The sequence below is a fragment of the Poecile atricapillus genome, chromosome 16 (genome assembly GCF_030490865.1).
Source record: "Poecile atricapillus isolate bPoeAtr1 chromosome 16, bPoeAtr1.hap1, whole genome shotgun sequence".
In the NCBI taxonomy this organism is placed as follows: Eukaryota; Metazoa; Chordata; class Aves; order Passeriformes; family Paridae; genus Poecile; species Poecile atricapillus.
The window spans coordinates 3,774,390-3,802,311 of record NC_081264.1 but is presented as its reverse complement, the minus strand read 5'-3'; the positions used below and the strand labels follow the sequence as shown (position 1 = coordinate 3,802,311).

At 48.6% G+C, this 27,922-nt stretch overlaps 2 protein-coding genes and 1 long non-coding RNA gene across 6 annotated transcripts; 1 reads left to right on the top strand and 2 right to left on the bottom strand.

Moving 5' to 3' along the window:
• Positions 1-295: 295 nt before the first annotated feature.
• MAPKAPK5 (MAPK activated protein kinase 5) lies at positions 296-17,185 on the bottom strand. Of its 3 annotated transcripts, none has more exons than XM_058851263.1 (14): positions 16,936-17,185; positions 13,296-13,369; positions 12,302-12,377; positions 11,374-11,471; positions 10,284-10,396; positions 8,417-8,502; positions 7,767-7,862; positions 6,733-6,813; positions 5,122-5,309; positions 3,152-3,272; positions 2,484-2,614; positions 1,789-1,910; positions 1,393-1,497; positions 296-491 (listed from the first exon to the last, which is right to left on the bottom strand). In XM_058851263.1, the coding sequence occupies exons 1-14, from the start codon at positions 16,969-16,971 to the stop codon at positions 397-399; spliced, it is 1,422 nt and encodes a 473-aa protein (XP_058707246.1). In that variant the 5' UTR covers positions 16,972-17,185; the 3' UTR covers positions 296-396. The 3 variants fall into 3 exon arrangements, with proteins under 3 accessions (XP_058707246.1, XP_058707247.1, XP_058707248.1); XM_058851264.1 differs by having other exon boundaries at positions 1,795-1,910; positions 16,936-17,184; XM_058851265.1 differs by lacking the exons at positions 11,374-11,471; positions 16,936-17,185 and having other exon boundaries at positions 13,296-13,349.
• A 770-nt stretch (positions 17,186-17,955) lies between these two features.
• On the bottom strand, positions 17,956-26,069 carry ALDH2 (aldehyde dehydrogenase 2 family member). Its single transcript, XM_058851947.1, has 13 exons — positions 25,889-26,069; positions 24,772-24,876; positions 23,656-23,796; positions 23,363-23,442; positions 22,911-23,022; positions 22,364-22,492; positions 21,799-21,912; positions 21,357-21,459; positions 20,542-20,726; positions 20,060-20,224; positions 19,637-19,794; positions 18,849-18,963; positions 17,956-18,570 (listed from the first exon to the last, which is right to left on the bottom strand). The coding sequence occupies exons 1-13, from the start codon at positions 26,009-26,011 to the stop codon at positions 18,538-18,540; spliced, it is 1,563 nt and encodes a 520-aa protein (XP_058707930.1). The 5' UTR covers positions 26,012-26,069; the 3' UTR covers positions 17,956-18,537.
• On the top strand, positions 24,883-27,725 carry LOC131585626 (uncharacterized). 2 transcript variants are annotated; one of them, XR_009278998.1, is made up of 4 exons: positions 24,883-25,226; positions 25,428-25,574; positions 26,779-26,821; positions 27,091-27,725. It is a non-coding gene; the product is annotated as an uncharacterized LOC131585626 (long non-coding RNA). The 2 variants fall into 2 exon arrangements; XR_009278997.1 differs by lacking the exon at positions 26,779-26,821 and having other exon boundaries at positions 27,091-27,711.
• Positions 27,726-27,922: the final 197 nt, after the last annotated feature.

The window sequence follows — 27,922 nt, the reverse complement described above, 5'->3', positions numbered from 1 at the left end:
TCACAGCACTTGCTTCAAGTACTCACTGAGCAGGGGCTTGAGAAACTGTGGCTCTCCTTCGCATACAGTCACTGCAGGGGCTGGATGTGGCAGGTGAAAGGCAGCTTCTGCAACTGGTTATTAAGAAAAAGAATGGTTTTTAACAATAAAATCCACCCCATTTGGGGGGCTCATGATTAACAGTACATAAGTGATCATATATACCTCGAGGAACTGAGTTTTAAAAAAATATTACAGTACCAATGATTTTTTTTTTCTATCTACAACTATACAGCATTTTCAAGCAGTATGGAAATTTAATGAAATAATTATGATTTATTAATTTACATAAAAATACTTTTTACAGTTAAAGAATAAATCTTAAATGGTAAAAAAAATAAGATTAAGAAGCTCCAGCTATTGAGAGTCATGGGAGTTTGTCTGCTCTTCAATCACTTGTTTGACAATTTCTGCCAGTTTTAGTCGATCCACTTTGTCTGTGAATCCTCTGCCTGGAAGGGAAAAAACAGGGAATCAGCTGGAGCTGGGCACAAGGAGGGAAGCAATCCTAGCTGGAATTAAACCATGCTTCACACAGGGCAGCAGCAGCACAGGATCCAAAAGGAATTACAGACCATAGTTCTGTTGGAAAAATTGAGCTGTTAAAAATGTCAGTTAAAGCCAAGCAAACAGAACAGAAGCTGGCTGATGCTCCTGGTCCCTTATGTCCATCAGCACCTGCTCCTGGGGGCTGACACCTCTGCCAGCCTCTTCTGTCCAGGAGCCACCTGAGCATTCCCAAGGTCCTGGTTTAATTCTGCTCCCACCCAAGCCGAGCTGCAGAGCTGCTGTGCTGACAGGGAGCAGCAGCCTCCAGCAGAAAGAGGGAATAAACAGCTGGATGGAAAGCAGCTCAGCGCAGCTGAAGAGGTTCCTAAAAGGATCTTGGAATGGTTGGAAAGGACCTTAAAAGTCATCTGGTTCCACTCCCTGGGCAGGGACACCTTCCACTATCCCATGTTGTTCCAACCCCTCCTTGGACACTTCCAGGGATGGGGCAGCCACAGCTTCTCTGGGCACCTTGTCCAGGGCCTCCTCACCCTCACAGGGAAGGGTTTTTTGCATATATCCCATCTATTCCCTCTGGCAGTTTAAAATTCCCCCTTTTCTATCATGATCCATTTGTGCTGTTACATTCCTGGTGCTTCTGAAAACTCAACCCTGACTTTCAAATTGAAATTTCAAAGCAACACTTCCAACCCCATTTTGGGAACACCAGTTCTGGCAGGAGGGATAAAACAGTGTCAAAACCTAAATCAGCCCATAATGGAATAAATTTGGTGTTATTTCCACAGCAGGGAGTCTGTGCTTCCCTCTTCTCCACATTCCCTGTGGGAGAGCAGGAATTCTCACCATTCCAGCTGAAGCTCTGCAGGGTATCTCGCAGCAATTTGCACTCCCTGTTGTATTTCCAGGCCTCCTGCATCACTTCATTCAGTTTCTCATCTTCATTCTCTCCTGTTTGGGATGACAAAGGGACACAGGAGGTTTGGCCTCATGCCTCACTCAGGGCTTAGCAAACTGGGCAGTTATTCCTGCTGACCCCACACAAACCAGGACATGGCCTTTAAACCAAATATTCCCATTTGAAAGTTCTCTTAACAGCTCTGCGTGTCACTAAAATTCCACACAAACCCAAACCCCAGCTCAGAGGCTGCCCAGGAGTTTTGTTCTTCCTTCCTCACCACTGACACACCCAAAGTCGGGGTCTTGCACGTTTAGGATTAAAACATTCTTTAAAGTGGCAACCTTTACCAGCCTGTGGTAGAATGCACTGAGCAATCACATCTCTCAGCTTCTCCAGAGCCACGTTGGAATCATTGCTTCCATTCTCGGGGTCATGGATGTAAACACCATCCTTTGGCTTGGTGCTGCACAAGAACAAGGAGGAAATAATTAGAATTTGGGTGCAGCTCAAGCTCGTTACTCGTTGTGTAACTGCTCCAGTATAACACAGCTCCTTCCCTCCCTGGGAAATTGGTAGACAGGTTCAGCATTAATTATAATTCTTGTCCTATATTATGAGATCATTTGAAGTATGGAGAAAAAGAAATATTCCTTTAAATTACTTCAAATAAGGGTAATCCTAAAGTGCATGAGTCTATTTTTCAGATTAACTCAAACAAAGAGAGAGAGAGTTTACCCGACTTCTTCAGCAAATAAATGTTAGGATGAGAAAAAATATCTTGGAATTCTTTCTCCCAGTTTGCCTTATCTTACACATCCCATAAGGAATCTGTTCAATGCAGGAACAGTGTCCAACCTCCTTCCTGCCCTCACTGGCACATCTTGGCAGAAAAACCACACTGTGCCACTACTACTTGTCTGGGCAACACCAGAAGTGTGTTAAACCATCAAAACTGAGCCTGTGCCATTCCCAAAGCCATTTTCCAGCCACCCCAGCTGGCTCCACGCTGTCCCTTCAAACCCAGGTCTGGAGTTACCCCAGGAGTTTCCGCTTGCGCAGGATGGGGTTGTTCACGGAGTGAAGGGGCTTCAGGCTCACTTTGAGGTCCTGGATTCTCATGTTTGCAAGTTGTTCTGCATGAGCCTGCTGGATCCCTGCCACCATGGCCTGGAAAGACAAAAGGGGCACATGGACAGTTTGCCATGGGCAAAAAAAAAGAGGCACCAAAATCCGATTTATTTTGGAGATGCGCAAGAAAAATCAAGCTTGCATGAAGCAAGGCATGGCTAAAACTAAAATCAGTGAGAAAACATCCCAGGGAGAAACAGGACAAAGGATCACCTTCTCATGTTCACAAGATTGACTGAAATCCTCTTTGAGCAGAAATTAAAGGAAACCAAGGACTTTAATTAGTGAGGTCATTGCTTTAGTTGGGATAAAACATGGCAAAAAGAGGGAAGACCTAAGGAAGATCCCTCAGGCTCTGCTTTCTACCATCAGCAAGTGGCAGCTTGTTACCACCAATCTGGGAGCATCTACTTCAAGCCCAAATTTCACATTTTATTTCCATTTTCATTCCCGTTTCCATTTTCTCTCCTAAAGCTCCTTATCTGCATAACCCCACATCAAAAAAATCCCTTTCACCCATCCCAGAGCTCTCCTGCTCCTGTGCAACGTTCCTGACCAAATAACTGCTGTTCAGACCTTGTCCATCATCAGCTGGGCAGAGGGCAGGATGTTGTCCAGGGCCTCAGTGGAATTGAGCCAGGGATGGTCCAACACCCCCTCAATGGTCAGGCGTTCCTCAGGTTTCACCTTCAGCAGCCTGGGGAGGAAAGAATAAATCCCTAAGAATGGGTTTGTTGATTTACAGAGCATTTAAGCATTTTAAAGGTCAAAATAAGAAGCTTCTCCAAGAGCTCAAACTGCCCCAAAATGAGACCAAAATCTGTCCCAGTTCTCTGACCTTGTTGTAGTTTGATGCTGTCACAGCTCACCCAGGGCAATCCAGAACTCAGGGCAAAGGAAGGTGCTAAAGGCATTCCTGGGATACCCCTGTGCTCCTGAATTCCTCAGCTGCTGCTCCCAGGTGGAAAATCACCTTCCAGAGGAACTGGAAATGATCCAGACTGGCAGTCTCTGGAAATGCTCTCCCAGAGCTCATCCCCAGAACAGGTTACAGTCATTCCAAGGACTCTGGCCATGGAAACCTTACAGGACTCACTGCTCTCAGCATGCCACTCCTCAGCTTTTCTCCCCCCTACGAAGTCCTCAAGTAATCAACACTTTGCTCCCAGCTCCTCAAAATAAAAAACAGCTTTATTCTGAGATTGCTGAAAACTCCATTAAATCAATTTTTTTCTAGCATGAAACCCTGGAAAGAGGATTTGCAGATAAATTTGTGTTCTCATGATGAGCACAAGTAAATAAAAAAAAGCAAGATTTCCCACAGAGTGCTGACAAGTCATCGCAATGACTCCAAGAGCTTGTCACACTTCCTTAGACAACTCCAGATCAGCTTCTTGGCTGCAGAGCACAACTGTTTAATGTACCAAGAAAGCAGAAATAACTTGTACAAAATGTCAGCAGCACCATGGGGGAGCTCAGAAATCCCACTTGCTGCCAACCAGGTTGAGTTCACTTTTGATACCACACACATGCATTCCTTTTCCATGCATCTTCCAAATCCTAACCCATTATCAAACCCTCATAAAGCTCGAGGTCAGAAATCAGCCTGGATTCACGTGACAACATCCCGAGAGCTGAGTTTCATGGGAATTTTAAAAGACAATGAAACCTTTTGCCTGTGGAGTTTCTGTGGGAGAATAAAGAGCTGACCTTGGTATAAAAGAAAGTTAATTTGGTGAAAGGTTGGAGGTTCTCCTGCACAGCTCTAAAAAGGTCCCAGCACCCTCTCCAAACAATGTGAGCCCTTGGAGAATTTACAGTACATCTGAAGAGCCAATGACACTTTTGAATTACTTCCCCAACTGATTTTTTTTTCCTATTTATATTGCTTTTGTTCTCTCAGTTCCTCTGGTGATGCAAAGGCAGTAAGTCCCTGTCACTTCTTCAAAAATAAGTGAGGTCAAGCCCTAATCAGTGCCACGTTCTTGCTCCCAAACAGACCAAGTCTTTCAAACACTCCCAGCTGAGGGATGTGCCCTGCATGGAAAACAGACTCCATTAGCATTTGGAATAAAACATCCATGCAAAACCTTATCTGAGTCTGGCACTTCATGACAGATCTTAATCTCCCTCTCCATCCTCCTGCCTGACTCTTTTTAGGGGGTGTGTGATGTGCACGGGGCTTTAGGGGACAGATTTATCACATCACATTAAAGGCACTTGATTTTCACAGGAATTTAAACATCATCCCAGGAAATCCGTGCCAGTTGTGTTACCCTGAAACCCTTCAGTGCTCCCACTCCCCTTAAAGACTAAATACACAATTCACCCCAACAAAAGAGACATCAAAATTAAACACTTGGGCAGAGAAAGAAAAACATTTCTTGTTGGTTTATGCCGAATGTAACGGAGAATTTGTCAGCTGGATGAGCTGCAGACAATCCCCTCACTGCTGGAAAAACTCTTGGGATAAGGCACTTCCAGGTGCTTTTCCAATTCCTTAACACAAGCACAGAGCAACACAAGAGTTTCCCCCCCAGACTCACTTTCTCACAATGTCTTTTGCCATTTCCGAGATCTGGCTCCACTCTTCCTCTGGGAATTCGAAGCTTCCTGTCATGATCTTTTTCCTCATGTCCTTGGGAATCGTCCGGCTGTGGTGCTTGGAGTAAAAGGGGGGGTATCCACACAGCATCACGTAGATAATGACCCCCAGGGACCACAGGTCACAGCTCTGCAAGCAAGGGAAGGGTCACTCTGGGGAGCAGTTTGCAGCAGACAGTGGGGAATTATGATAAAAGTTCTGTGGGATTCCCTAAGGGAACTGAACCAGCTCAGCTCCTCCTCCAGATCCACCTTGGTGGATAAATCTGGCTGCTGTTAACAGCTCCATGCCCCAAGCTGAACAACTTCCAGGTGGTTGGGAATTGTCTGGGAGCAGCCAGGGCTGCAGAGGTGTGAGAATAACTGCATTTCTGGAGATACCCCAATCCTACTCCCCCAATCCCACAAAAGAATCCAGTTGTTTACAATGGGAGACTGAAAACACAACAACCATCCAACAAAGGAACCAGCAGGGATATTAAATCAGAGCTGTCTGTGGTGACAGGCAGGGAGAGGAAGGAGCCAGGAGCAGGACTGGATTGCCATGGAAGGACAGAGCACCTGGAAGCCTCTCAGTGTCTGTTCTGGGGAGCCAGGTGAGTGCCAGGTGCTGCTTTTGCAGAATCACACTCGAGGACAAGGCCCTTCTCTCAGCACCACCTTCCCCTTCACCCAGTGCCACCAAGCCTGCACAGGACAATTCTTCACTTGAAACGTGAAAAGGAAATCACTCCCACCTTGGAAATCCCAAATCAAGGGACAAGAGAGGGAAGAAGAAACTCCATATTGAAACACTACTGGCACATTCTAAGGAGTTCAGAAAGAGAAGTGTCTGCTACAATCACCAACCTGGCTCTTCAGGATGCAGAGGCAGTCAGAGCCTTGAAGAAGGCAGATTTGTAATGCAGACTAATTAATATTTGCTTTAACTCTCTCTGTGAGGCTACTAAATGCTAACACTGCACATCAAATATCTGCTCAAGGCACGTGGTGGAATAAACAACCATCCCTTAAAGCTGGAATCAGGGCAGATCCTTCCACTGGGGTCACAAACCAGACCACTTGAGTTAAAATCGACACACCCAGAACACTCAGTGGTTCAAGCACTGCTCAGCCAGCAGGAGACAGTGATGGTAATGAGGAAAATGTTTTGGAATGGCCAAAAAGATTATTACCTTTCAGGACATTTTCTACCTCCATTTTGCCAAGATTCCAGCAGCTACACAATAAATTCTTGGTTGTTTTCCAGAAGATCCAGGTACAGAGCAGTTTCTGGCACTGCTGCCTGACCAAGGAATGCTCTGCACATCCAGAAACTCTGGCAGCAGGAAAGAGATTCCCTTCAAACAGAGGTGAAAGAACTTCCCTCTTGGCCTCACTCCAGCAGAGTCATTCTACTGTCACCAAAACCTCGTTCATATTTAGTGCTCCTTAAGAGCATTTGTGTATTTTTCCTTCATTAGAGGATCATTAATTAGGTTTGCACTAAGTGTGCATTTTATTATTTATCAGAAGCACCAGTAAGGTGGGGAAGACTTCTATTCCCAGCTCACCTTGTTGTAAGTGTAAGGGGTTGGAGAGGTGGGGATAATACCAGACTTTTCTTTCTGATGTCTTCTTTGTGCCTCCAATACCTGGTGAGAGGGGAAATAAAAACAAACAAGGAAAATTCCATCTCATGAACAGGTAACACAACCAGCAAAGCCTATGCCAAAGACTCCTGATGATTTTCTATTCAGGAAATTTATTCCAGCTACTGAAGATTACCAAACTCCGATTTTTCTCCCTAAGAAAGACTGGAGCTTTCTACATGGGGAAAATACTAAAAAATATAATATTTCAGGGCACTGAAATCTCCAGTTCTGCCTGAATTAAAGCTCCAACTCCTCCATGCTTGGAACCAGAACCTGAAATGTGTCTGGAGGGTAACCCAAGCTCCAGAGCTGCCCCTTTTTGCCTCTCCCAGAACAAATCCCACCAAATGTGTCCCTTGCTGATCCAGTCTGTGGGTTTGGGTTGCAGGCTCCAGCCCAGAAGGAATTTTTAGGACATGCTCTGATCTCTGAATTGCCCTTCCCAGTGATTAAAGGCTGCCCAGCACTGCAATTAAATCTCCATCTGCAGCTGCTTTTCATTTTCTCCAGGACTCCAACACAAAGGACAGGAGAGAGGAGGGAAAGCAGCACTACAAAGAGCAGCCTGTGTGGAATTATAGACTGTGTTTAATGACAGGGGGGCCAGGCCAAGGTGCCCAGGTACCAACCATCTCCTCAGAGCTCTTTTGTTCCAGCAAAGTCCTCTCTAATGGAATCCTGAATGAGCTTGAGCTGGAAGGGGGGTGGCAAAGGAGGGATTTCTCCAAACCAGCTGCTTTAATACAGCTAAAAGCCAATTGTCACCATCAGTGCTGAGCAGAGTCTGGGAAATTTGCCTTATCAACAGATCCCTGTGGTACTCCAGCTCCAGACTGGAGTGATTCCTGCACTCAGAGCCCTTCCCAGTACAGCAAAGGGGGTCAAAATGATGTGGATATGGAGGCTCAGGCAGTAAATGATCCCTTCAGCCCAGAGCAGGAACTGGTTGTTACCTGAGGTGCTACATAATAGGGAGTGAACTGGGGTGTCATCAAGTCACCTTGGTCTACTTTGGCAAACCCAAAGTCACACAATTTAACAGGTGCGTCCTAAAACAAGGAGAAGAGGCTTCATTAGACAAATCTCATTAAATCAGCTTCTCTAACACATAATTCTCCCCCCTGTCCTCATCTCACCTTTTCCAAACATTCACCTCATTGTATTTATACCCTCACACTCCACCAGGCAGCGGAAAGGTCACAAACTGACCTTTCAAAAGAGAGGTTTTGCTTTTCTGGGTGCTCTGGGCCAGGAACAGCCCCCTCAGGGATTGGGAAAGCAGGGGGGGGTCACTGCACACCCAGGCTGGTTGTGAGCAGGAGAGACAAAAAACTGTTGGGATCTATCAAAGCACCTCTAGGCAGAGGGTCAGAACATCCTGATGAGGGGGCAGAGTTGGATTCTGTGTTCAGGTGGAGAATCTGACTCCTGCTTAACAGCAGCAGCAAGGAGATCAGGGGATGGAAAAGCACCAAGTCCATCCAGGTGATTCAGTTTTTATTTTTCACCAAAACATTCATGTTCTTTTACCACTACTCTGAGAGTCACCCTTGAGCCATTTTACAGAATTCAGCAGCAAAAGAATTCCAAATGTTCATCTTACCAGAGAGTTATCCTTGAAGAGGAGATTCTCAGGCTTGAGGTCTCTGTGTGCAATGTTTAGTGAGTGGCAATGCTGCAAAGCCAAAGCTATCTGGAAAAGGGCACAATAAATCAGCTACAATCACCGACCTCCTCCTGCAGCCTGGACATTTATTTCAGCTTTACAAAGGACATTTCCAACCCCAAACATTTTCACTCCACTTGGGTGGAGTTGTGAGTTAGGATGAGCCTGACCCTGCTGGGCAGTGGTGCAGTGAAGTGACAACTGGGACATGAATCCCACAGAAAACAAAAGCCAGCTTGGCCTGGGCTCCTCAATTTGAGAATCCAAAGCATCGAGAGCCCCGCAAGGGGAAGCAGGTGGTGCCAGAGCCCCTTCCCTGCTGTGCCAGGGCTCCAGGGCTCTGCCCCTGCCCAGAAATTCCACCCTGCTGAACACCCAGCAGTGAGTTCTTGCTTCAGGATTCCAGGGAATAATTCACTGCACTTGTTCCTGCCTGGAGATTCAACACTCAGGCAGTTTTATTCTTTCATTTTGGATGGTACCACCTGCACTTTAATCATTCTCTGGATATCCCACAGAAATGCATCCCTGGATTCTTTCAAAGATGCTTTAAGAACCTGCAATCCAGGCAGGAAAGCTCCAGGGACTGCACATTTCCAAGTGCAATTCATTTAAAAAGTCAAGTATAAATATTTAAACAGCATTCCTGGGACAGAAGTGAGGCACAGCCTCACAACCCTTATTTGGAAGTATCCCTGCTGGATTCTGTAAGATCCTACCCAAGTTTAGAGTCCTTCAAAAACTCCAAATTACTGTCACAAGAGCACTTCACTGCTAATTTAGCTCAGCAATAAATACAAACACATTCCCAGAGAAAAAAATCAGGCAGTGTTGCGACAAGTTTTAACCATTCCTGGGTACAAGACAATGATAAAGAACCACTAGAGAAAAGAATTTTAGAGAGACTTTCACATTTCAGACTCAATTTCTATAAACAATAAAGCAAGGAGTTACTTGAGACATGAATAACCCAAGTGTACACACAGAACTCAAATCGAAGTCTTGACTTCTGGTAAAGTTTTACAAGATTTCCCCACCATGTCAGAATCAAACAAACTGTCAAGAATAATTCTGTACTTCCACCTCATTTCTTTGTTGGATGAGACCAGAAAGTACCAGCACAATTAGCATTTCATTAGAAACAAGTCAGAGCACAAAAGTGATTTTTTTTTTGCCCCAGGGCTGAGGGGACCTGGGGATCCCAGCACTGAATTCCACAGAGATCCTTCTGAGAGTCCCACCAGCAACAAAAAACCTGATGGACACCAAAACCCCCTGCAGAAACCACCGTGGAGGTTATAAAACACAGCACTCAGGAGCGAGCTGGGAGAGAAACGGTGAAGGAAAAATGACATTGCAACAAACAGCCACAAAATCAGAAGAGACAAACACATTCTTTGGTATCTTCCAGGAATTCCGTAAGCCCAAGCCCAGAACCCAGCCTGAAAACCCCTGGCCCAGAGGAGAGAAATGCCAAGGGTGTCACAGAGATTCTGCAGCTCAGGAGTCCTGCTGGAGGCAACGCTTTTAGGACCAGAGGAATGACAGAGTTCTCTTGGAAGTGATCTCTAGAGCAGGTGTAGAAAAGCAATGTTAAGCACAGCAGACCCAGAGAACAAGCCCACACCTTCAATCCTTTATTCCTAGTAAAGCTTTGGCATTGTCACTTATAACAAAGCAGGCAATGATCATCGGATCAGAACTGAGGATTCTTTTATTTAATCCTTTTTTCCCACCCTTCCAGCCCCAGGAATTGTCCCTACTTTAGCCAGAGCATGATGGATTTGCTGGGACAGGGGGTGACTTGCCTGCTTTGTTACTTGGCTCGCTTGCTTCTCAGTAAAGTGCCGGTGCTGGCTGATTCTGTGGAAGAGCTCTCCCCCTTCCATCATCTCCATTACAATTAGGAGCCGAGCCCTGTTCAAAAGCATTTCATGTTGTTACGTTAAAAAATCATCAAAAAGAACAGAATTGCTAAGCTAAGAATGCATATTTCACACAAACACCGCTTTCCCTACGCTGCTCTCGGGGCCGTTTTGCTCCTGTCGTTTTGCCTTGGTGTCTAAAAATCCGCAGGATTTTCTGGCTCCCAGTCATTGGCAGCCAGGAATCTCCAGTTTGCTCCTCCTGATGGGCTCCCACATCCAGCTGCAACAAACTCGACCTGGACACATCCAGCTCCATTCAGGATGGAGCTGGAAGCCGTGTGGGATCCATGGGATAACTCTGCCCTCAAGGATTACACAGCACGTGGATGCTTTTGAGTCTGGATCCCCCGTTATTTTAATTTACAGCTTTGTTGTTATAATTATGAAGGATAAAAAATAGGAAGGTGGAGATCAGGGCTGCCAGATCCTCCAGGAATTAATTCCCAGTTCCCACCACACAGCAAAATCAGCTACACCAGAGCCTAATTCAGGTCTCAGCTCTTTCATTCTCCCAGCTCTGATGATTTTCCTCCACTAAGATCCTATCAGAAGACAATCTTTTTATCCTAATATAATAATACACAAAAAAATCACTCTGCTCCATGTTTTCCTGTGTTCATTTTAAGCAGGACAATGCATTGAGAGTTTTCAGGGCTGAATTTCATATTTTTAGAAACAACTCTTTCACACAATGCAGACTGAATCAATGGAAAACCTAAAAAAACGGAGATGCATTCAAAACAGGGAGTGAAGGAAGCAAAATAATTTAAACACACAAAAGTCAGGGGAAAAAAAACAAGAGCTGCTTGGTCTGCAGGATAATTATTACACCTGGGACCCCCTTTAAATAATAATTTTGTGATTAAAACCAAACCAAAACAAAACAAAAAAAAAGCAAACTCCACTATACCTTGGGCTAAACATGGAAAGCAAGCGGTGGGAATGAATCACCCTATGTAATCTTACCTGGGGCTGGATTCATGTGGGAACTGCACACTGTTAGCATAAACTTCAATAATTTGAACAATATTGGGATGTGTTGCACACATCATGTGCAGACGTACCTTGAAGAGAAGGGAAGAGCTGTTACTGCACACAGGGACGGGCACAGAGCCCTGCTGAGCACTGCTCACCTTGCCATAAAAACAACCCCAGGCTGCTGACAGATTATGGAATCACACACAGAGCTCGGGGAAAAGCTCCATCTTTGATTCTTTACATAAATTTAGAGACAGAACCAGCTTTAAAGTAGCGGTATAGATGCAAGTGGAAGTGGAAATGAATGAATAAACCCTCAAATTCCATAATCTGGCTTCTTTCATGGCTAAGAGCTCCAGCACCTGGAACATCACCCCCTGTCCCAACATTCAGGAATTTTCCCCACTTTAAAGCTCCCTAGGCTGCTCAAACAAGCCAAGGCTCAGTGCTTCTTGTACACAGATGATTTTTATGGGAATTTTAAAGGAGAATTTGCTCAGTAACAAAAAATGGAAGTTGCCTAAACCTCGAGGACAATTAATCCTTCTTTAAATTCCCGACAGTTTGGAGGAGTGCCCATCATTCCAAAGGCTGACAGTTTGGCACCTCAGGAACTCCCAAGCAGTGTCAGGAGCTGCTTTAGGCTCCTGGCACATGGAAAAATCCATTTCCAGAACAACTTGAAGCATTCCTGGAGCAGTGACATCCAAGAGTGAGACGTATGGAAACAACATTCCCTCCCAAACTGCTTCTGTTCCATCACAGGGAGAAGAACGGCTTTAAAATACAGCTCAAATTAATTATAAATAAATCTCTGGAAGCACAGCCAGCAAATGGGGGTTTGGTGGTGGGGTTTTTAATTTTAAAACATCCCAACAACTGAAGGGTTTTATGGAGAGAAAAGCAGGAACTGTACCTCATTTCGAGCTTTTGGACGATCGAGGAGGATTTTCAGTGCAAAGCGTTCTTGGGAGGACTTTTTCATGCAGACTCTGGTATTACAGCAACAAAATCATTCAGTCAGCAAGGAGGTTAAAAAGAGACACCTGAAGCAATTGATTTGTAGCTCTGAGTTTGCTCTCCACATGGGAATCCCCCAATTTGGGATACACAGGGAACATCCCAGCTCTCACCCTAAATTCAGCCTCAAGAGAGATTCTGGATGGAAATAACCCAAAGCACACCTGAACATCCCCAGTGATACTGGAATAAATAAAGTGTTTGGAATAGATCAAGTGGTTTGGGAAGGAAATTCTCTTTCTGGCTGATTTTTTTTTTTCTCTTTTTCCCCCCATTTAACAATTGAGGAAAGGGCCCATGTCTGAACAGGCAGCCCAGAGAATAAAGCACCAAACGTGTGTTTTAATGAAGCAACACAAAAAGGATGAGGAGAACCCAGACAGGAAGATAAATGATGGCAAAGACAAAGGGAGCACCCAGGAGCAGCAGCACAGTGGTTTTCCAGCACAAATTCACATTCCCTGAAGGGAGAGGCCTTGCTGAAGTGTTTTCCTTCCCAGCAAAAAATCCAGGGATTTGAAATCCATGAGGAGCAGGGCTGGGATGCAAAGCCAGTGGCAAGAAGAGGGAAGAGCTGGAAAAACAACCAGGAAAGCAGGAAAGGGGCAGTGCTGGGGCACCAGGAGCCAAGGACAGGGGGCTGCAGGAGGAATTTCTGTTGTCATTATTCCATAACAGCTCCTCTTCCTGCCTGGCTGTGGGAACACACCAGGACAGGGAAGGGAAGAGAAGTTTTCCTTCCCAAATTCCCCAAAAAAGGCAAAACCCCTCCTGCATGACCCACAGAGGGGCAGAGGCATTTGTTGTTTATAATTTTGTGTGTATTCTACTTAGGAAAATACTCACTGACTCCTCCACAGGTCAGGGATAATCCCAGAGTGTTCCCTTACCTAACAGGCCCACTGATCCCAGCTCCCAGCTTCTGAGTCCAGTTAATGTTGTATTCCTCTAAAATGGAGGTTTCCTGTTCAGGAAGGAGCAGCAGGAGGGAAAACACAGTCAATAAACACATAATAAATAAAATTACTACAGCCTTTCCCAAAACCACTCAGCTCAGCAGATCTGAGTGTAAAAGTGCCTGCTGGAGAGTTTGCTTTCCTGAGGGAAATTAAATATAAACATAAATAAGTATCAATGCTCGTGTCATGATTTACCTGATTAAGGTTGCTTCTGTGCAGGTGGAATTTCAAAACATGGTTATTGAGAGCAGTAAATGTGATTTTGTGCTTTTAATACCCAAAGTGTAACAAGGGCATCTCTCCCTGACTCAGTTCCAGCTTCCTACCTACAAATGAACAATCACAGCAGAACAAGGAGCCCATCTCAGCACCAAAATGCTTTTTTTTTTGCTGACAGAAAGCAAAAAATTGCAGGTTTCAAACATTTGGAACCATCACACTGTAAATTAAACTCTGCTTGAATAATTTTAGATTTTTCTGATAATAAACCAGGCTCCTTTTGTCCAAATCCACACAAATAGGGCCGGGTTTTATTAAGCCACAGCTTGGGTGCTCTCAGGCTTAACCACATCCCAAGGCAGGTTGTAAATCCAGTGCTCAGGGCTTTGATTGATGCCCTGAGCTGGGCTTTTGTTCCTTTATTAAATTCCTGCCTCTGCTCAGGATAAATCACAGCAAAAGGAGCTGCTGCAACAGCATCACTGGCGAAGCTTAAGGAAAAATAATTCCCAAATACACTGGAAATGCATGGAAGAGGCCACCCCTGAGGGTTTCATGAAAGGTTTAAAAGGAAGGGGCAGAAATCTCAGTGCATCACAGAAATTTGTGGTTTTCAGGAGGAGCTCCAAGAAACTTCGTATCAATTCAACTCAGATAAATTTCACTTGTCAGGAGCCTGTTAGGGAAAAGCTGATTTAATTTTCCTTATATTCAGCTGCAGAGAACTGAAAGCAGCAGGGGTGGGGTGAAAACACAATTTTAGGAGGGCATTAATGAGCATTTAATTTCTATTTCCTATTCTGTGTATTTGCCATTGTTTTATAGAAAAAGGCAACAATTTTACTTCCTGCACTTTTTAAATTTGAATCCCAATCTTCATCCCAAAGCAGCTTTACAACTCAAGGAGTTAAAATTAATAATTGAGAGGTCAAGAAATACAAATGACACCAAATCCAGGGATTGGGAGCTCTGATATCCACTTTCCAGCTCAGGAATGGGAAGGAATGGGAACTTCAGCACCAGGAATTCCCAACATTGCCAGGGAAAGCTTGGACTCCATCACCTTGGAGGGTCTTTTCCAACCTTAAGGATTCCATGATTTTGATTTTAAACAGCTGGAAATGCTTCAAAAGCACCAATGTGTTTGAAAATATCCAAGTATTTCAGCAGGGATTGCATGGGTATGGAATTCCTGGGCACATCTGGGAATCACCAGCCCTGCAGCAGCTCCAAACTTCCAGGAACCTGAAACTTCTGATGGCTCCTTACATTAATTTTCAGCAGGAAAATGGGATAATGATATGAAATATCTGGAATTACAGCGAAGTTTTACACCCACGTGGAGCTGGGATCTCTCCAGCAGCGAAATTCCCTCTCACCAAGCCTCAGCCAACATTTTGGGCACTATCCCAGCAGTCTGGGATGCTCAGAGCCTGGAAAACCAGCATTCCCAGAGTTCTCCCAGCCTGGATTCCACCAAGCTGCTCTCACACATCGGGACTGCTCAGCCCCTTCTGAGCTGTTGCTCTGAGAGGGTTTTTCCCACCTCACTGATTCCATGATTCCATGATATTGATGAGAAAAAGGGTTGAAATCAGGAGTTTGGGGTGTCATAGGGTGACCTGAAGAAGTGCAGGCTGCTGCTTGGACAAACTCCATGGATCCAGCCAGAGAAACGTCACATCCTGGGGAATTCCATCTCCTGCTCCTTCAACTTCTCCCCCATTCCCAAACATGGATCCCTGTCCTGAATCCCAGACCTTGAACCTGACAACAACCAAACCTGACCTAAACCAAGGGTTTGAGAAGCAAAAAAATCTGCATAAAGTATAAAAGCACTGAATTATGAGTTAGATTCAGGCTGTTCCCAGAATTCCAGGGATTCACCCAGGGAGTTTTGGTTGAACCCCTCCAGACTGGGAGGAGCAGGAGCACAGAACTGCCCCAACACTTCCACAACTTCAGCTTTTCAGCTTTAAACCCCAAGAGTTCTGATGTGGACCTTTCCCTTCTCATGAAATAACACAGAATTACTCAAATCCTCTTTTTTTCCCCAAGCTTTCAGGATGGCTCCTTCCCTGGAGCGTGGCAAGAAAAACCACAGGGAACAGTTCTGACACTTGATCTCAGGGGTTAATTACAACCTCATTAGATTTCCTTCTCCTCTGCGCTTTTTTAGTGCAAACCCCACAAATTTTCAATGTGGAAATGATCAAGGCCAGGTTGGAAAAGGCTTGGAACAACCTGGGATGGTGGAAGGTGTCCGTGCCCACGGAGGGGGTGGAATGGGATGAGTTTTAAAGCTCTTCTAACCCAATTTTTTCCAAGATTTATCAACTGCACAAGGCAAAGAACCTCCAGAGAAGCTTGAAAACATTGGTTTACATCCCTTTATCCCAGCAGGGAATTCCCCAGGAAAACCAGCCAGCCAGGGCACAGAGGGATCCTGAGCTCACACCCCGAGCCCTGGATGTGCTCAGCTCCAAACACACAAATCCCACACTCCAGAGCTGTTTTTTCATGGCAGCACCTGAACAGGAGCCCTGGGAAAGGCTGCCTGCCATCCCAAGAATCAGAAGGGAAAAGTGGCAGGAATGAGAAAGGAGTTCAGAAACAGGGTCAGAAACAGGGTTCTGACTGCTGGAGAATGTGGGGAAAATCTCCTTAAGAAAGGCTGTTCTTTGGGGTTTGATTTTGTAGCTTTCAAGCCTGATGAACAAAAATATTTCATCCATGAAAAAGCTTAGAGCGATGTCCAGCTGTGAGAAAACCAAATTACTTGGTGGTAGAATTATCTTGTTAAGGTTTAGGGTTTGATGTATTTCAGTGACCTCAGATCTGGGAAAGGTGAACAAAGCTTGGGAAGAAGGATTTGGACAAAAGAAATGCAGAGCTTATGGTCCATGAGGACATTGGGCAGAACCCCCAAGATAAGGAAGAAATTAAAACAACCCAACTTTGCATCTGTGTTGAAATCAGCTGCAGTGGGTAAAAGGGAATCCCAGCAGGGACAGATTGTGACCAACTCGGAGACACCGAGCCAGGAACCGCCCCCGACCCAAAGGCGAGAAGGAGATAATTAACTAATTAACACGGCAAATGAGAGACTCATTAACCAATAGAACGCTAATTAATAAGAGAACTATACAACTCGCAGCCAATGAGCACTAATTCCTTTGCTTGCTAAAAGGCAGAACGAGTAAAAAGTTTGGGCAGTCGGGGTGCTCGGTCTGTGGAGCCTCCGCTCGCCCCCTGCGCACAGCGAGCCTCTGCTGCGCTAAAAAACCCCAAAATCGGCCCCACGGGCACCGTGACCCGGCCGCTCCCGCCCTCCCCGGCGGCTCCCGCCAACCTTGATCGTCTTGTCCATGTCGTGATCCTGCGACATCGTCCCGCCACGGCGGGGCCCGGGGGCGCTGGGCCGCGTCAGGCAACGCGCAGCCCCGGAGGAGCCTTTGTGCCGCCGCCGCTCCGCCTCATGCCCGGCCGGGCGGGCCGCGGCTGCCGGACCCCGCGGCGCGGGGAGGGCGCGGGGCCCGCGCGGAGCCGCCGCTCAACCGGGAGGAGCCGCCCGGGACCCGGACATCGCCGGCACCCCGCGCCGGGCAGCCCCGCCGGCCGCCGCGTGCTGCCGCAGCCCCGCTGCCGCCGCCGCGGCCCCCACGGGAGGATGGAACGGGATCGCCGCGCCCGCCCCGCGCCCGCCGCGGGATTTTGGGAGCCGCCGCCACGGCGCTGGCGCGGTTTGCAGGCGGGTGGCGGCAGCTCTAAAACCGCGACGGCGTCGGCAAAGCCCCCGCCGGGCTTTCGAGGAGGGCGGCGCCTTCTGATGACGTTTGACTCGCCGGGGCTCGGGGGGCGGAGCGAAGCGCTGTGGCCCCGCCCCCTGCCGGGCACGCGGGAGGGCCGAGCAAGGAGAAGTCTCGCGAGATTGCGAGGGGAATTGTCTCCCGTCCGGTCCCGGAGATCTCGCGAGATCTCGGGGCTCCCGCTGGTTTGAGGGCCGGGTAACTCAGTCTCGCGAGATCTCGGGTGCCCGCGCGCCTGAGGGGTAATGGCCGCCCTTGGGGCCGTGAGGGGAAGCGGCGAGAAGGAGCCTCAGGAGCCGCTCTGTGCCCCCCGACCGGGCACGGACCGGCCTCCCCCAAAATCACACCATGGCGTGGAGCCCAGAACAGCCCCACCGCCCTCACTCAAACTCAGACCCCCTCTCACACCCCCAGCCGCGCTGGGGCCAGGGACCAGCTGTAACACGAAGGCAACACAAAGACAGCGAGCAGGGCAGAAAGACAGAGAAAATCCTTCAAAATAATGGAGGCAGGAATTTGGGTGCACTTAGGCTCATTGGCACAAACTTCCAACAAAAGTAGGGTTGACTGCACTGAGACAATAAATGTTTATTTGGAGTGGCTACAACGAGCAGGATGGAACAAAAAAACCCCACTTTTTCCTCACATTTTTCATGAAAAGTTCACTCAATGAAAATGAAATTAACTCAGCTCACTTTGCTCACAGAAGAGAAACAGTTTCTAGGACAAGGGTTACAGACCTAATTCTGTAAGCCAACACATCATTGTTACTTTCTATTATATAAATCCTCCTAGACTAAACAAGCGTTTATATGATTTCTTGGGGAAAATAAATGTATTTATCAGGCAGAGATGTAAAGATCACACCCCTCTCCTGTGGGTGATTGCATCCACATAATACCCAAAAAGTACCCAAAGTAACCACCCACCTTGTTAGTGCTCAGCCAACTGTATTTGGTATTTTAAAAAGATAAAGCCGAGTAGGTTTGTTTCTTTTAACAAAAGCTCTTTTAAACATCTAAAAAAATACCTCTTAATGCAGAGTTACATGTTTTTGCATACTAAATTTTGTGTGTTGAGCTTTCCTTTGTATGTCATGAAGCTGCATAATTATTTTGAAATTCGTGGAGAAAGTTGCTTATCCTTTAGGAGTTTTTCTGTGGAATTTTGATTGTCACCTAGGGGGGAAAAAAAAAGAAAAGTTACAAGTTTAGTTTTGTTTTGTTTTTCTGGATTTTTCAGGGGTATTCACTGGAAGGGTGAGAGGCAGGAGAAAACCCAGTGTATCCCAGTCAGGGACAGGTTTGGAGACTGGGAAAGCTGGAGGAAAAGGGGGGAGCTCAAGGTTTGGGTCACAGTTTTGCCCCAGTTTTGTTTCAGCTCTCAGCCCAGCCCACAGCAGCGGCACAAAGATGATTTGGAGCTGCTCCAGAGGGTTGGATCCAGGGCTACTCACGTTTTTCACCTCCACATAAGCCTCCAGGCCGTACTCCCCCAGCTCCCGGCCGTTCCCAGAGGCTTTGTAGCCACCAAAGGGAGCCTGGGCACCAAACACATCGTAGCAGTTTATCCTGGAATGGAAAACGAGGATGGAACACCTGCAGCTCAGGGAAGAGCCCTTTGGCAGCACACCTGAGCTGTTCTGGACACAATTTCTGGGAGGGACTCCTGCATTTGTCCCTTCCCTCAGCCCACAGGAGGAATCAACGCTGGAATTTATCAGGCAGGACACAGAACCTCACGGAATCCAGCCACACCAATGATATCCCAGTGTGCCACCCTCAGCTGTGACTCCCAGGGATCCAGGAGCAGCCACAGCTTCTCGGGACACCCTGTGCCAGGGCCTCACATCCTCCCAGGGAAGGATTCCCAATATCCTATCCCTCCCTGCCCTCTGGCACTGGGAAGCCATTCCCTGTGTCTCATCCCTCATCCCAACTCCCTCTCCAGCGCTCTTGAAGCTCCTTTAGGCCCTGGAAGGGGCTCTGAGCTCTCCTGGGAGCCTCCTCTTCTCCAGGTGAACACTCCCAGATAACCATTCCCATAGGAGAGATGCTCCAGCCTAAATATATAAAAAAAATCCACCTAAACTTTACCCATTTCCCACGACACCCGAAGGTCTGACATGACACTCAGCAAAGTGCATTTAAAATTCAACCCAAAGGAGAGATGGGCCAGCAAAGAACAAGCCCAGGGAGCCAGGGCAGGAGCCAGGGGAGCTCCCAGCAGCTGTGGCAGGCTCACCAGACCGTCCCAGCCCGCAGGCTCTGCGACACAAAGTTGGCTTTGTCCAGGTCCTTGGTGAACACCGCGGCTGCCAGGCCGTACTTGGAGTCGTTGGCTCTCTCAATGACCTCCTCGATGGTTTTGAATTTCAGGATCTGCATGACCGGCCCAAAGATCTGCAAAATCCAAGCGGAGCGTGGGAGAATCCGCGTGAAGGGATCACAGGGTGATGTGGGGCTGTGTGAGCGCTGCCAGTCCCACGGGACATGAAATTCAGCGCCACCTCCCCCACTACAAAGGGCCCAGGGTATAACCAGAATGGAAGATGATGGAACACCGAGAAACCTCGAATTTCACAGGTCATGAACATCCAGTGCTTGTAAAGCTGGGGGTTTTTGCATCACGAGAGGACAAAGCAGCACGAGGTGGGAAGGGACTCACCTCCTCCCTGGCAATGGTCATGTTGTCCTGCACATCCCCAAAGACAGTGGGCTGGATGAAGTAGCCCCTGTCTGCAGCAGGGTTGCCACCACACAGCAGCTTGGCTCCCTCCCGCTGCCCAGTGCTGATGTAGCCCAGGATCTTCTTGAACTGCTCCTCATCCACCTAAGAGCCAGGAGGGGACACACATCAGCTCCACCTGGAAAAAGATTCCGCTCCCACCCGCTGTGCTCTTGCAATTTCTTATTTCAACAGCCTCCCAGGCAATCTCCAAAGGGAGATGATCATTTTTAAATGCCAGCATCAAGTTTTGGAATCATCCCAAGGGTTAGTTAACTCCTCCCTCCTGCACCAGTGATAATGGGCACAGCTCAAATTAGGTTAATCAATAAATTCAAGGGTACTCCCATTCTGATCCACACAGTGACTCAAGAGTGGGACTGTTTCATCAGGTAACAGCTCAGGGCATTTCCTGCTCTTACCTGAGGGCCCTGCTCAGTTTTGAAGTCAAAGGGGTTCCCAACCACCCTGGCCTTGGCCTTCTCCACGCTCCTCTCCACAAACTCGTTGTAAATGTCCTCCTGCACGTAGGTCCTGGACCCAGCACAGCAGCACTGCCCTTGGTTGAAGAACAGGGCAAAGTGGGCTTGATCCACAGCCCAGTCCACTAGGAAAAGGGAGAGAAAACAAATGAGCAAATAAAGCCAACCAGAGCCTGTGACTTCTTTAGGACAGTTATCACAGAGACTGCTGAGGATACAAAGTCCCTTCAGTTGTCAGCATTTGCCATGGGTTGGTTGGTAGGGCAGGAGTTACAGACTTAATTCTTTATTAAAGCACCCCAGACTAGAGAAAAATATCTAACCTGGAAGTTATCCAGTATTAAGGACAAATTTCTTCCTTAGTTAACTATCATGTAAAAGCCTGTGTTGGCTCATCAAGGCCAAAAATGAGTTTATATGCAAGGGATGAGGGAAGCAGCACTTCACAGGAGAAGAAATGAGCAGTGTGCTCCAGGAGAATTGAAAACAAAACTGGAGCAAGGACTGGAGGAAGTTACTGAAACAATTATTTTTTTGTTGATATCTGAACTACCCAGCACTGGGAAAAGAAGTGGGAGTGGAGAAGTGCTGATACACAAATGCAGCAGCAGCTACAGCAGGAGGCACGGAGTGGTGCTGCCAGGGCTAGAGCCTCACACAGGAAAACTTCCCTTCCTCTTCCTCTCCCCTCCAGCTCTGCCTGGAAGAAGCCAAGGCAAAAAGCAGAGATCAAACATTGCCCAGCAGCTACTCACTGTCTGCATCAGACATGATGATATTTGGGCTCTTCCCTCCAAGCTCCAGGGTCACCCTCTTGAGGTTACTCTCTGCTGCAGCCTTTTGGATCAGGTGTCCAACCTGCAGCGAGAGCGGAGCAGGTGTTGGAATTAACTCCCACATCAGCAAGAGGGCTCTGGGTTCACATCTCAGTCAGCATTTAATGTTAATCCCCTCACTGTCAGGGCTTCAGGTCTGCCCAGACTTTCACCTCCAAGAAGAAGCAGCTCAAGGGAAACAAGAGGAAATATTCTAAAGAATCAAATCAGAGCAAAAGAGTCTTAGGTAATGCAAACATACACCTCACACCCTGGAATCAGTTTAAATGAGGTGTGGTAGAAGGCAAAGCACCTCCAGTGTTTTATCCAGCTATGAGATATTCCAGGGCCCCAAGGGCTGAGGGTTCAGGTGCTCCCTTACCTCCGTGGAGCCGGTGAAGGCCACTTTGTCAATGTCCATGTGTGAGGAGATGGCAGCTCCTGCCGTGGGGCCATAGCCAGGGATGATGTTCACCACGCCCGGGGGGAATCCAGCCTGGCAATTCCCAGCAGGACACAGCAACATTATTCCTTTCACAAACCAAGTGACACTCAGGAGACCTCCCACCAGCAACAACCCTTTACTCCTTTGATTTCTCCTTTGATTTCTCCTTTGATTTCCCAGGGCTTTGTTTTAATGCTGTTTGTAATAACCAGGACAATTCCTCTCCCCACCCCACATCCCAAGCACAATTTGAAGATAAATAATACACAGATAAATACAGATCTGTGTTCACTTTCTGACCACCCCAAAGCTCATTATCTCATCAAACCTCAAAGAGTCCTTCCCTAACCAAGATTTACATCATCTGCACACACTTCTATATGAACAAGGGAGTTTTTTGCTAAATCAGCTGCTGAGAGACCCAGGCCAACCCAGCCTTCCTGCAGACAGCCCTTCCCTGCTCCTGTCTCCAGCAGTGATGGAACCCTGGCCTTGTCCTCACCTCTTTGATCAGATTGGCCACGTAGAGAGCACTCAGGGGGGTTTGCTCTGCCACCTTCATCACAACCACATTCCCAGTGGCCAGGGCAGGCCCCAGTTTCCATGCTTGCATCAACAGCGGGAAGTTCCACTGAAAAACAAGGAGGGATTTGCTGCTGTGAACTTGAAAGTTTCTGATTAGTCAGTAATTAACCAGTGAGTTCCACCCAAATCAGCACTTAGGGGAGAGTCTTGGTTTTTTTTCTCGTCACATAAAATTTTAGGGTTAATTCTGGGTAGTGGTTTTAACTCAATTGTGGCTCTGAGTCAGGTAATTCCTATAAATGGGCTTAAAGCCAATTTGGTTTTTTTAAAATCATCAGATACAAAGTAAACCTCACTCTGAGCCCGTGAAATCAACAGGCAGTTCTGCACTCCCAGAGTGAAGCAAGAGCCCTCCCAGTGTTGTTCACCCCAGGGAGGAAGCAGTGGTTGGCAGCAGAGGGGACCTTACACTGCAACACTGAATTCTTACAACACTGCAGGAACCGCTGTTGCATTTTCCTCACCGGGATGATTTGTCCACAGACTCCCACTGGCTCATGTCTCGTGTAGCAGAAGAAGTCTCCGTCTAAGGGGATGGTTTTGCCATGGAATTTATCCGACCAGCCTGCAAAGTATCTGCAAACAATAACAATTTGGTCACTGGAATTAAAATAACAAGTCTGCTGCCAAGAGAAAATAAGAGAGGCTTCCTCTTTTAGTCACTTCAGACATAGCTCAGTATAGGTATTTCCAAATAGATGATTTAAAGAATGGACAGTAAATTGAGATATTTGTCTCTCCCATTGCAATTTCTGTGCTGTAACAGGTCACCACCACTTGTGTGACTCGGGGAAGTCATTACAGCAAAAAGCAACCCCAAAGTGTCTGACAAGAAACCATCAGTCAGATCCAGATCCCACAGCACCTGAATCTGGAAGAAGCTGAACCATGGACCAGCTGTGGCCTCCAAACCCACCTGAGACATTTGACCACCATGTCCAAATCCACCAGGTAGGAGATGGCGTAGGGTTTGCCATTATCCAGAGTTTCCAGAGCCTGCAAAACACAGCGAGGATTCCTGAGGAGCCGGGGGGAAGTGACATGTACAGCCTTGAGTCAGTTCTCACTTTGCAGCCTGGATCTGTCCTGCACGTTGCCATTTTGCTCTCAGCTTCCCAAAAGCTCTTCCCCACCCTTTGTGAGTCTGTCCCAAGCCCCCAGCCCACCCAAAGGACACAACCCCCGGTGATTCCCAGTCCCTGCACTCACGGCCAGGTAGGCGCGGTCCCTCTCGATCAGGTCAGCCAGACGGTTCAGCAGCTTCCCCCGGTGAGATGCATCCATCCTCCTCCAGGGAGAGCCCAGCTGGAACGCTGCCTTGGCTGCCTTCACCGCCTTGTCCACATCTGCCTGCGGGGGAGCCCAGGCCAAGGCTGAGAAAGGAGTAACCAGCCCCCACTCCCTCTCTGCAAACACCGAAAGCTCTCCAGGAGAAAACAGCCTGCAGCCAGACAGCACAAGAGGCTGCTCCTGCCAGGCTTTTGGGGGAAGAACCTGCAGCCTTGGCAGCCGCCCTGCAAGGCTCTCCTAAACCCTAGGGCAGGGGAGCACACAGGTACAGCCCTGGGCCACTTTCCCCGTGAGCACCAAGCACCGAGAGGACACAGCTTTCCCAGCCAGGCTGCATCCGTGGGGAGGAAGGAGCAGGAATGGCAGTGGAGCAGGTGGGTGCGACAGCTGTGCAGCCACAACCTCTGCCTGTGCTCACCCTCTGTTATTTCAGCTACACAGAGAGCAAATTTCATCAGGTTATCTCTGCAATGTCACCTGCTGGGTTAATATTTGCATCCTAACACGAGGCATGGAAAAAGCTCTGGAAATCTACTTTTGGCACCTTTTCAGAATCCAGTCTAAAAGAGATTTTTTTTCCTTGATCAGCTGCCTCTGATCCAGGATTTTGTTGTGTCAGGGCATTTGCTGGTTCCTACTTGGTTCTCTGTCCTGGCTTGCTGCAATGGTCTCGCCAGGACAAGCCAAGCTGCCACAGAGAAGCAAACAACAAAGGATTTCCCTCACTCACTCCTCCCCTGGGGAACACACACGAGTTTCCAGACTGTAGGAAAAACCCAAAATTGCTGGGAAACACCACCTCAGCTCTGCCACAGGCTCCCAGGAGGGCCTTGCATAAGGCAGGTGATGATTACATGACTTTACTCCTCACCATTTCTTTTTGTTAAAAGCAGTAGTCAAGGAAGGACACAAACAGCACTTGATGTGGTGTTGGCATAGATCAAACACCGCTGCAAACACGGAGTCTTCCCCTGCAAAACCCCTCTGGACCTGCCCCCATGGAGAACAAACCCATCTCATCCCAACAACATTTACCTTATCGCCCTCAGCCACCTGGCAGATGACTTCTCCCGTGGCTGGGTTGATGGAAGGGAAGGTTTTCTTGCTGACTGCATCGTGCCATTCGTTATTTATGAAAATCTGCAAGAAAAAAGCCAAGCAGGGCTGAGCCTTCAAGCCAGATCCCAGGGAAATCAGGAGGAGCTTTGGTTCTTTGATGGCATCTGAGGAGCCTGGTTAATTAAAAGGGCTTAACTTGACTTGTGTGGGCTCCAAACCTGCAGTGATATGAAGGAGATATTTTAGCCTAAAAGCACACAACATAGCCCCAAGGAAAAAAAAGAATTCACAGCTCAGCAAACAGCAAGTGAATTGGAAGAGGTTTCCATCTTGGTAGGTCCTTGCAAAAGCTGGAAACCTGGCTGGAGCAGGGACACTGGAAAACTCAGGAGACTGAAGAGTGGGAAAATGCTTTAGGCACAGACAATACAGTGAGTTGATTTTGCCCACAGCACCAGAGCTTTTACAGCATTTCTTACAGTCTTATGAATCTTAAGGGTCTTTTCCAACCTAAATGATTCTATCATTTCCCAGATTAACCAATTTTAGGCTCCCTGTGCACCAGAACCAGGTGCTAACAGCAGCTTTTTACCAACTCATTCTTTCTAAGGGTATTTTTTTTTTTTTTTCAGGTTCATGGCAAGGGAATGGGAGTACAAAGATCGTGGTGCCAAGAACCTGCAGAACGCTCAGACAACCTCCCAGAGCCCGGCCACGGCCAGCGGGGAAGGAGCGGCCGGGTGCCTTGGAACGCCGCCCTGCAGCATCACCTCGCACAGGTGATCCCACAGGATTTTCCTGGAGCAAGGGTCCGGTCTCTGGAGATATCCAGCCAAGCACCTTGCCCTCCCTTCCCGTGCCTTTTCCCAGAGTTTCTTCCTCAGGTTGTTCGCACCCGTGCGGGGTCGCTGAACCCACCGAGGGGAAGGGGACAGAGCCGGGTGGCGATGGGACACACGCCCTGTGCCCTCTGCACCCAGCGCTGCTTCTTTCCAAGGCTTCGGGCCCAAATCCGCGGCTGCTCCGGGCCGGCCCAGCCCCGCACGGGCGGACACGGCACCCCGAACCCCCCGGGCTCCCAGCACGGCCCTACCTTGTTAAAGGCGATGTCGGGGCGCGGGTTGGGCGCCGGGATGGGGGAGGCGGCGGCGGCCGAGAAGGGAGCCCGGAGCAGGGCCGGGCAGAGCCGGGAGCCGCGCAGCACCGCCCGCAGCATGCTGAGCTCCGCCGGGCCGGGCCGGGCCGGGCCGGGCCCCGCAGCTCGGGCCAGCCCCGCTCCGCCCCCCGCCCCGCCCGGCACCGCTCGGCACCGCCCAGCTCGGCTCGGTGCCCCGCAGAACCAGCTTGGCGGCCTCGGTTCGGATGGAATAAGCTCGATCCAGCTCGGTTCGAGCAGTAGTTTGGCTCAGCTCGGCTCAGCACGGTCCCGTTCGGGTCAGCTCGGCTGGGCTCGGCACAGCTCAGCTCACTTCAAATCAGGCTTGGTTTGGTACCTCGTCCGTGTCCAGCACTGACTGCCCCTGTCCTGGTCCCCGTCCCTGTCCCGGTCTTGGTCCCTGTCCCCTGTCCCGGTCTTGGTCCCTGTCCCCTGTCCCTGTCCCCTGTCCCTGTCCCGATCCCTGTCCCTGTCCCGGTCCCTGTCCCGGTCTCGTCTCTCCCCAGGGAACTTCGTGCCCAATGCAGGCAACAACTAGGAAAAAAGAGAGGGGAAAAAAAATCCCAGAAATATCTCCGCTGAGCTGGTTACTTATGCGGGAAGGTGATGAGGGAGAATTTGGGGACCTGGACTCCCGGTTCCACGGATGTGCCACCATTACCGTCCACCCAGGCACCCAAAAATCCCCTCCCCCGTGTGCAGGGGCAGTGGAACAAAGCCAGGGAAGTGCTTTCACAACAGGGAGTTTCTCGGTGAATGCAAATGAAAGGCTTTGTGAAATCGCTCCCAACAATGGCTAAAGGGCTTTTTTTTCTGGTTAGTTTTAGATGCCTTGTGCAACTTCAGCGTGTCCAAGTGCAGGGAACAGAGGTGTGTGCTCGGGTTATCATCACCATCACTAAGGAAGCCACAGACCAAAAATACAAAGAGATTTTTAACCTCTGAAAAAAAAAAAACAACAAACCAGTGGTTTTACCCCGTGTCAGGAGTCCGTGAAGGGCGACAGGAATGGCTCTGGTTTATTAAAGGGGACGGGAAAATTGTAGAATATGTGAGTTCAGGAATAGTTTCACCCGCTGTCCTGGACAACCCAGGTCGCTCAAAGTTTTGCTGGAGGTTGTTGCATTTTCACTTTCCAGGCGATTCTCTCAGCAGAATGGAGCATCAGCCCACTTGTGCAGGAGGAACAGAAGAAGGCAGAACGCCCGCCCGAGGTTATCCAGCAGGACACGGATTAGGCCGCGTGTTTCCCGGATCAGCTGAAAAGAAATCCTCTTGTGCTGGATCTCAGCCTCCCTCATCCTTGTCCGCCCGCATCCCTTGAGGGTGACGGATCCCGGACAGCGGCTCGGGCGCAGCCCTTTGGAAAGTGGCGCTCGCAAGGAGCTCTTGTTCCGCCGTGTTCTCCGTCCTGTGCCAGCCCTGCGTGTGTTGAACCACCCGTGCGAGATGCCAGAGCTGTTCTACCCGCAGAGATGTGCCCAGCGCATCCCAGAGGAGCGGCTCAAGGAATCCCCAGGGCACGGAGCTGAGCTGAGCTCCAGCTCGGGGCTAAGCTCCCATGCGTGTCCTGTCTGTCCTCTGCTGATCCCGGCATGGACAACGCATCAGCGCTATGTGAAATAAAGCTTTTGTTTCTCTCGAGCAGCCCCTTCCCTCCCCTGGGGCATGGAGGCAGATCCAGCGGCACCAAAAACCTTCAGGGCACACCCGGCTCAGCCCCCTGAGCCTGCCTGGAGGAGGTGAGAGGTGCGGGAGTCAAGTGTCTGCTGGGAAACCATCCCAAATATCTGGGCTGGGCAGGCTCAGCTCCCTCCCCCTTCCACAGCAGAGCCAAACGCCTGAGGGTGAGGTGGAATTTCACCCTGGAGCTTGGGAGAATCCGAGGCTCAGGTTACCAGCTTCCCTACAGCCTGATGGTCCTTGTGCTGAGAGCCAGCACGGCTCGCAGGGCTCTTTGCAGCAGCCCTT